Source organism: Epinephelus fuscoguttatus, linkage group LG3 (assembly GCF_011397635.1).
Source record: "Epinephelus fuscoguttatus linkage group LG3, E.fuscoguttatus.final_Chr_v1".
NCBI lineage: Eukaryota > Metazoa > Chordata > Actinopteri > Perciformes > Serranidae > Epinephelus > Epinephelus fuscoguttatus.
Window position 1 is genome coordinate 11,986,672 of NC_064754.1, and position 9,434 is coordinate 11,996,105.

The 9,434-nt window shown below is 40.2% G+C and overlaps 1 protein-coding gene across 1 annotated transcript; it reads right to left on the bottom strand.

Annotated features, from left to right (window-relative positions):
- Window positions 1-862: 862 nt before the first annotated feature.
- tmx2b (thioredoxin-related transmembrane protein 2b) lies at window positions 863-5,949 on the bottom strand. Its single transcript, XM_049572314.1, has 8 exons — window positions 5,641-5,949; window positions 4,508-4,568; window positions 4,272-4,385; window positions 3,411-3,487; window positions 3,199-3,305; window positions 3,037-3,102; window positions 2,731-2,860; window positions 863-2,509 (listed from the first exon to the last, which is right to left on the bottom strand). The coding sequence occupies exons 1-8, from the start codon at window positions 5,827-5,829 to the stop codon at window positions 2,330-2,332; spliced, it is 924 nt and encodes a 307-aa protein (XP_049428271.1). The 5' UTR covers window positions 5,830-5,949; the 3' UTR covers window positions 863-2,329.
- Between the last annotated feature and the right edge of the window lie 3,485 nt (window positions 5,950-9,434).

Sequence of the window (9,434 nt, forward strand, 5' to 3'; positions counted from 1 at the left end):
TCCCTCTATGTTCACTCCCTAACACAAGAGTGTCAAACATACAGCCCACCAAAGGGTCCAATCCGGCCAAGTAGATGACTTGCACACCCAATGTTGATGCACGTGAAGGCTGAGAGGTGTCAGGAGGAATTTAAATGACAATGAATCCTTTCTGTGGTCATATTAGAGATACTGAACATTGTGCAAAATATGTCAACCCTCAGCTTCAGTACAAAATAAATCTAGCAGGCTTCTATCTTAAAACAATGTGGGTGGAACCCTGCTGCTGAGGACTTCAGACTAAAATGGTTTCTAAGGCAGGGAATGACATAACCTGCTTCTTCACCAGCTTCACTTTAGTGGGAAATCATGAACAAAATGCACATGTAATGAAAGTGAGTAGTAGACTGACTCAATGTGGAAAAACGTACAATCGAATTTGCACATATTCTTCAGCTATTGGTTGTTAACAATGTTGATATCTTTGAACTTCACTAATTTGCACAAGCCAAGACTAGAAACGATAATATTGAACGTTTGATTTTGTCCAAATGTCAAGAGGAGAAAAAGACTGTGTCCATGAAGATGAGGCCAGAATACTCAAGTCAGTCTTAAAATCGTGTTTTGGCTTTGTCATTATAGGGTACTGAGTGAGGGAATGTTCAGTGATTTTGGCACAAGGCTGCAACATAATATGGGGTCTAAATACTTTGAGTGCACTGTATATACAGTTCACTGTGTAACCACATCAGTGTAACCTCCCTAGTACAAAGTAATCCAAAGACACAAACACAAACACTTGCACAAGTCTCAACTAAAGGTTTCCAAGAAGAAGAGTGACTAATATTTATCTGAAGGAAAAAAAGCTGCACTGAAACACCTCATGTGCACATTGTTTTATTGCATGAATAACAAAACAGGCCAGACCTTTGAGGTCTTATCAGCAGACGTCTCCGTTCATGTACAGGAGCAAATATACATACAAGCCTTGGAATGCAGCTCAAATAAAATGCAACATAAGGTCAAATCAATGTCACAAGGAGTGTACAGTACAAAACAAGTTTTAGTAATAACAGAATCATTAAAGAAATAAACTCACAGTGTCTTCAAAAAGCAAAATTAAACAGTATGTGTGCATATGTTTACCAGTTAACTACTACAAAGGGAAAAAAAGGTCAAAATCCTGATAAGGAATGTTCATAACGAGCAGGAAATAACGTTGGAAAATTAAACCAAATGCCACAAAAAAACTTGTTTTATCTTCATCTCAGCATAAGAACAAAGAAACAAAATCTGGAAGTGTTCTTAAAAAAGAAAATGTGTCCCACGTTAGCCATGAAGGCATTGCTGAGAGCTGAAGACAGTCATGTTCATCTCTCTCTGAGAGGCACAGACACTGAATAAAAAAAAGCAACAACACAAAGGAGAGCTGGAATCTGTAAAATAAACTGAAATTGATGGAATGATCGTATTTGAGCTCGGTCTGTACATGAGCACACGTTCAGGTCCACAGGTATGCACAGGGATGCTGTCAAACTATTGGTAAACTTGAGTAACACCGGTAGACTCATGCAGATGCGTTGATGTTAAACAAGTGCTCCTGTATTGTATTTCTCTCTCAAACCAAAACTACCAGGAACCTGAATGTACCGTTTAACACTGCAAAGGAATTCTATGTCAAAACAGCCACTGAGTTATAACTTAGTTTACATAAATTTACAGTTATTCATAGAATGATTTTTAAAAAATCTAATCTACTCTAATTTAATTTAATTAGTTGCATAAAAAATCTAAAACAACAAAGAGGCATCACATTCACTGCTCCCTTTCTGTTCATTAGTAGGAACCGACTCCTAGATTAGCAGTCACTCAGACTTCACAGCTTTAACCATCAGAAATGTGCAGTGTAGACTCTAATAACCCTGCACAGCACATTTCCAGGCCTTACACTGATACACTGGGCTGGTTTTAGCATTACAACCTCCTCAAAAAGCTGGTTTACTGCATCCCAGTTTGCTCCTTTGCTAAAGTCTACACTTGTTCTCTTTGTTCTGTTATAGAGGGGAAACCGACTGAGGTCACTGCAGCTGCCCCAGTGTTGAATTATTGGGTTTAACAGGGTTTAGTGTTAAATGGTGCCGGGGAGAGGCAGACGTACTGAGGTTGTTTCATTCTCACGATGATCCACAGCAACACCAGCCCTGTTCTGGTTCACGAGTGAACAAACTGAACACTTTGAAGAGGAGAGGGAAGAAGAGGTGGAGGAGGAGGAGGAGGCGGAGGAGGAGGAGGAGCTGACCTGGACCCACCAGTTCCATCCAGGAGTGAAAGCTGAGTGATTCAAACCATCTTATTTGTCCTTCTTGGATTCAGACTCCACCTCCTCTGCGCCGGCTCCTTGCTGCTCGGGCTCGTCCTCCTCGGGGACTGGTGGGAACTGGGATTGGCTGACCTTGTCTCCTTTGGTCTTGTTGAGCTTCTTGGATTTCTGGTAGAGTTCATTCAGGTTGAACTCTCGGATTATGTTCTCCTGGTGGGGAAAGACAGAGACTTATTGACGGGAGTTAATTTGAATATGACCCTTTAAGTGCTAAAAAATCTAATCTGTTCAGTATTTGGCATGAACACAACACCTTTAGGAGAAAACGCTTGATGGGAAATGCTGATATTAAGGTGTAAACTGCAACTATTACTGACTACATAAGCCCTGTATTTTCTAATTAACAGTCACTGTGCACTGTCCAGTCTCACCTCAGTGAAGCTCCAGGATACGGCTCTGCCCTTCTTGTCTACCTGAGGGCGCCGCATCACCTCCTTCCCTCCCTGAAACAGCACTAAGGAGGGAAGCTGCTTGGAAAGTGGGGACGTAGACACCTTATACCTACAGAGCAAAATTAAATCCATACAAGACATATTCAAATGTCTAGTCAGTCGTCACTGACAAAATAATGCCCATGAATGCATGACACAAACTTCTTTAAGAGTAATTAAACCCCAGAAAATTAATTACTCTTTAAAGACAAAAGAGAATTTACAAAAAGAAATAAAATTCCTTACTTTTTGGAGACCTCTCCGTAACGTCCGATGTCCACTTTACCAAACTTGAGACCAGAACAGTTATACCTGAAAACACAAGAACGAAAAAGAAACTTAAACTACTTTTGTTAATGTCACCGAGTGTACTTTCTACTTCTACTGAGTGGGTTGACAGAGTCTTACTTGAGGGACAGATCAGCATAAACAGAAGCAAAGGACTGGCACTCTGGAGACCAGTTGGCGAAAAACTCAACGATCCACGTCACACGAGTGTCTCTGTCCAGCTCGTCCTGGACACACAAGCAGTTTTGATTTATGATTAAAAAGAAATTGTACAGATATTTTTTCCTGGTAATGGACAAACTGCTACTGCATATTCTACCATTATTACTCACGTCAATGGTTTTGTCGCTGAAGTACTTGATGTACTCTGGTCCCATGTAAAGAGGAGGCTTACAGGTCATCAAAAACACTGAAATAACAATGGAGGATACGGTTGGTAACTGCTATAAAAATAAAAAGTTTAGTAATATTTATTAAAACTATCACTACATCCACACTAAAGCACATGAGTCTTTGAAAAAATATCAGGGTCCTCCTCCCAATCCAGTCCTCCATTCTAACACCATTTGCCAGAATTTACCACAGGTCACGGGGAAAAAAACATTCAGAGCCGAGGAGTCTTCACTGCATCTGAGAATTGTGTCAATTACAGCTCATGAACTGTGGTCAAACTATCAAACCAGGCGGCGCTGATCAAATATGAATCAAGATTCTGTAACTGCATTGTTTCTCACCTCAGATATTTACAGAAACATCTTTTGTGTACTGTTTAGCTGTAAAATGATAATGTTTGCTCCAGCCGGTGGGTGGTGCTTAATTTACTGTTCGACCAATTCCAACATGGCAGATGGGTCCCAAACGTTCTCATTTGTTTTACCCAGAAATGACCTAGAAATAAAATTAAGACTAAATAACTCGCACAAATCTTCTTTTTTGTGGGTCATCTACCCGACCTGATGCGGGACTCTGTTCAGGCTTTGATACACACACAATACTTGTCAGTAGAAACAGTCACTGTTGGTTTTGGTCTTTTAAATTGGATTTATTGACAATAAGAAAAATGTACGTATCATGTCACCAGACTTTAATCCACATCTGACAAATCACGTCAGACCCTAGTTTTTGACATTTGAATTCACACAACAGGAAAACAGAAGTGTCAGCTGATGTATGCGTGTAAAGGTTGGACTGACCTATGCAAAGTGTCAGGTAGAGCAGTCCCATCCTGATGTCCAGTCTGAAGAACAGGATGACGTTGGCCACTTTGCTGAACAGGATGATGTTGCCAACATGCTGCTCCACAGTTACTAACATAAAAAAAAAGCAAAAAAATGAAATGTGTTTAATTAAGGACACATATCTGACTATAAGAGAATCATGCTCTGCCCAGGAATTAATTCAGAACCAAACCAAAAACACATTTACTCACTCGCTCGTCTGTTCTTCATCATGACGATGGCGCTGAGGAACATGAGGATCTCCACCTCCCTCTGAGAACACAAACGTGGTTTGTCTTAACTACAGCCAGCTGCATTAACCAGTCTGTTTATATTGACAGCATTTAGGTCACTGTAGGACACCATGATATCAGACTACCTATTAATTTTACATTTTGTGACAGCGTATTTAATTGTCTAATGTGAGTCTGGTGACAGGGAGCTTGGAGGCAATATCTCCTTGCTGATATATTAATACTGAAAAATGCTGTATATATTTAAACCAGCTGTGGGTTGCAGGCATTAAAGAAAAAAAAAACACCTAATACAAACTTATAGTACAGTCAACAGAGCACGGATGCAGGAAGTTTGAAGGAAGACCTTGAGAGTTGCAGCAGGTGTGCTTACAAGAACAGACAAGCATCTCCCTGGGCCTTCAATGAGCTACAGTGTTAATGAGACAATACTATATCAAGCCCAGGTTTCTGCAGCATAACATGTTATATCCTTCCGGTCAATGCTCTCTTAATCTATAAATGAGTTTTAAGACATTTTGCTTGTCAAGGCAGATTCATGTTATAGAGTGAGATAACCGACTTTTGACAGTTAAGTGAGGATACACTGAAATTCGGCAAACAGTAAATACACGACTTGGCTTTTGTTTTTATGAAAACCTTGATACTTATACTCTCCTGCGCTGTGTCTCCTTGTACTCCTGTTGCTTATTGACGACGGAGAACGTCAGTAATTTCGCTAACGTTAGCTAGCTAATACTAAAAGGCGTACCGTTACTGTGACTAGCCTTAAGTTATTTCTGTATTTAAATAACCGCTGGTTTTAGAGTCCAAGTGTGCCGTATTTAATATAAATACCTTAGCTAATTAAAGTGACTTTTAAATTACGTTTTGACATCTGTTATCTCAGCCAATGAGCAAAACAGTATAAATGTACAGTTTCTTGACCGTGGTTTGGCCTATCATTCCCTCCCTATAGCTAAGAGCAGCTAATGTCACCTAGCCTTTGCTGTCATCCTGCCCAGCGATCCACTGACCAGCTAGCTAACGTTGGCTAATCGATACAAAACCTTTGACCAGCAATTTGTGACTTTCTAGCATTTTCTACGGACCCAGTCGAAGTCGCAGGAGTTGCCGTCCTCTCGCTGTGTGGAAAGGTGGTCGCAGATGCCAGGCGTCTTGCGGACAGCTAGAAAGGCTATGGACATGAAGAGAGAAGCTACATAGTAGGGCTTCAGCAACCATTTGTACACCTGCGGCAGGTGGTACAAGAAAGCAAATAACGGCGTTAGCAGAGCCATTTTCTATTCAACTGTCACACTACAACTAACACCGGTAATGAACCTCGAAAGATCCGAGGTAGCCAGTGATGAGGCAGCTAGCTCGCTATGAATGGCTCACCGTTAGCTATCTTAGCGTTGGACGGCGTGAAAGTAGCCGGAAATACAACTTCCGGTTTAGATGTTAAAAGTAAAACACATTTATGATTATATGGCCCGCACCGTGTGACTTTGAAATGTGTTTTATCGTATGTCTAAGTGTATCTGAAGTGGATACAATATAGCTATACTTAACTGAAACATTTTTGTAATTAGTTACACCCACGGGCGCGTTTTCTCACTCATCTTCACATACATACGCTTTTAATGTGAAGGTGAATGACATAACATCCGGTATAACTGTGATTAACTCTTGGTAGCTTGCTTTGACTTTGCAGTTTGCGGTCGGCTAAATTGTATAGAAAACCTGATTTAAAGGGGCGGAAAGAGGTGCGGAGGTCAATCAGGACAAATGTGCTATAACGGGCGCTGATTGGTCAGCGCAGAGAACAGGTCGCTGCTGATTGGTCAATTGTGATATAATGAAATACCTGCCCCATTGCAAGCGTGATTAGAATTTGACATCAAGGGTTTGAGGACAGATTTAATTTAAGGTAAGGTATATTTTAGTTAATTTAACCAGGTTTATTTGTGATAAAATTAGCTTACCTGTGATGAATGTAGGAGTGAAGTTCACCTGTATATGTTGCCTGCATTACACTGGTGACATCATCTTTTGTCTTCACAGTTATGTTTTTAAACATGAGAGTGTAGATCCTGTGATCATGTGATGCCCTATGAATACCACGAGAGAGGACAATAACTCTCTTAAACTTTGGCTACCAGTATGCCCCATGACACACGGCCCCTAAAAGCCCGGCATACTGATGAGAGTGCAAATGTGGTTAAGCATAGTAGATAATAAAAACCCAAATCCATAGGTCTGTCTTACAAATCAGGATTATAAAGATATATGCCTTTGACACAGACTTTAACATTGTATAAGAGGACTCGACATAGACACCTGTCCTTTTAGACACCTTTGAGAGACAGGCACTCAGGCCAGCCTTCAGGAATTAAGGGGAAAAGGGCCAAATTTTCCAAATTAGGGCCCCTCATCCACACCCACTCCAGTACCTACTCATCAAATGGTTTCACCACAGTGAAATGGTTACTATGAGGACAAACATCATCACACAGGATTACAGCTGGGCTCATTAAAGAGTCTTACTTTTCCAGTCATACCTGATTCATGCCATTCCAAGGCTATTTAGGGAACCCAGTATGCAGATATGTTCTGTGAGGTCTTTGGCCTTCAGACAACAATATCGTCAGTCACTAGGGATCCCATGCCTCAAGTTGGAATTGGACTGTATTTTCCATAAGAATGTTTAGTTTGATGTAAAACCAAGTGAAAACCTCCATCATGAGGTGTGGGTGACTTCAAACGCGACGTGGGAGTGCATCTATTTCTTATCCCAGTTTTCCCATCTCACTTGAATGCAGCACAAGCATGTAGTAGGAACATCTCTGCTGTTTGCTTTGTAGTGACATCACCCTGTGTGATTCATCCGGATATTATGTTGATTTTGAGTTCATGAGGTCATCGCCTACATGTGTGGATTTCACAAAGAACAGTGTCACGACGGCTGTTTTCACCTCATGAGTCTTTGTGTGTGTGTGTGTGTGTGTGTGTGCCCCATCATAGCAAAATGTGGTCCTGGTGACACCTATTTGACTACCACAGAAGCCATTTTGAGTATTTTGATAGGTGTTTATGCGTCTGTCCGTCTGTCTGTGGACACATTTTGTCAGTGTGATAACGTTTCAACTCCACAGGATGAAGTCATGAAACTTTACAGGTGTGGAGTTGAGATAAAAATGAAGACTGAGTTTAAATATGAGTGTGGTCCAAGCAAGGGGGCCAGAGGTGAAGGGGCATTTGGCTGTGTCCCATATCGAATGATCCCATCACAAGATGGTTTCTTTTTGTAGCTTTTGAATTAGCAGCTACGTCTGTCCATGTCTCCATGTTTACATTCATATTAAACATGGGTGGCATAAATCTAAATTATCAGGCTATATAAAACAAAAAGGAGTCATGGTAGCTTTATCAACATCAGCTTTTAGTTCCTAAACATGTATGTTTTCTTTACGGTGCATTATGTTTCTGTTATCTGTCACTTCTGAGTTATTATGCGCCCCACAATGACCTATATCAAGGCCGTATGGGGTCAGTATTGTGGGGACCAAATCTGGTCATAAGCAGCCAGGTGGAATCCATGCTGTGCATCATATATGTATACATATAAATATATATGTAGATGCCACCTCCCCCCAGTATTGTGAGTGATCTAATCTATTGCTCCTCGAGATGAAACCAAACCATGATGTCATACTTGCAGCCATGTAATCAACCAACACTGACATCACTTTTAACCCTTAATTATTTTGGCAGGAATTTGTTTAATGGGATTATAAAATGCCATAATAACTACATTCCCCCTGATATTACAGCATTTTATCAAACATATTAGGTCTATATATATTTTCATATGCTAAAATTAAATGGCAACATGCATGTATTTGATGGTGTAGTAGCATTGCTCCATTGTTAAAGGAGAGCTTGAGTACAGCCAGGCTGAATAGAGGCTGGTGTGCTGCACTGTGCAGTGCTGTGGGCCCATGTGGTATGGATGTATACATCATGGTGCAGAGTGCCTTCATCACTTCCTCCAGCGTCACAGCAAAAAACATGTCAGTAGCACACAGCAGGAGGAAGAGGAGGAGGAGGAGGAGGAGGAGGAGGGGGACCACATGAAGATGATCTATCCTTTCGTTTCACCTATTATATATTATATAATTATTTTCTTCAATTATGTTTCGTTATTGTTACCAGTACAGTGTATGTGCTTCAACATTATCATTGTTATCATTATTGTTATAATAGTTTTAAATATAATTTTTATTTATTTATTTTAATCAAAATGTGTGTCACTGCCAGTGCGCCACTTCCGGCTCAGTGACTGGTCTGGGATCGGTTTTTGTTAGAAATCTCTGGTCTTCCAGCCTTGAAGTTAGACCGAAGAAACCGATTCCAGATCAGCTGTTTGGGTTTCAGTCCTCGCATCTGCTCCAATCAGAACCGTGTGCCAGTTGTCAAGTTCCACAGAGTTAGAGTGAAACATACAGGAAGTTCAACTCTGTCTTCGATATAAAAGTCTTACAGGGATGAAACGTTAAATAAAAATGAACATAAAAGAACAATATTATTAAATTACTTATATTTATTTCAAATCAAGACATAATTTTCATACAGCCACTCCTGCTCAACTCTTGTCTGTGTTTAAGTATAATTATTATAAGGCAACTTTGGGCTATAAATGACAGAAATAAAGCTGCTTGGTCAAAGCCTATCAAATTATTGTCCTATATTTAATTAACTGTATACTATATGTACTTTTCCTGTTGCTATCAATGCAATAAACCAGCCTTTTTTTTTAACATACATTTTGTTTAGCCTGCATAATTGTCAATCTGTTCTCATTTAAAACTTGCATTCACTTCAGACTAAAAATATACTCTGG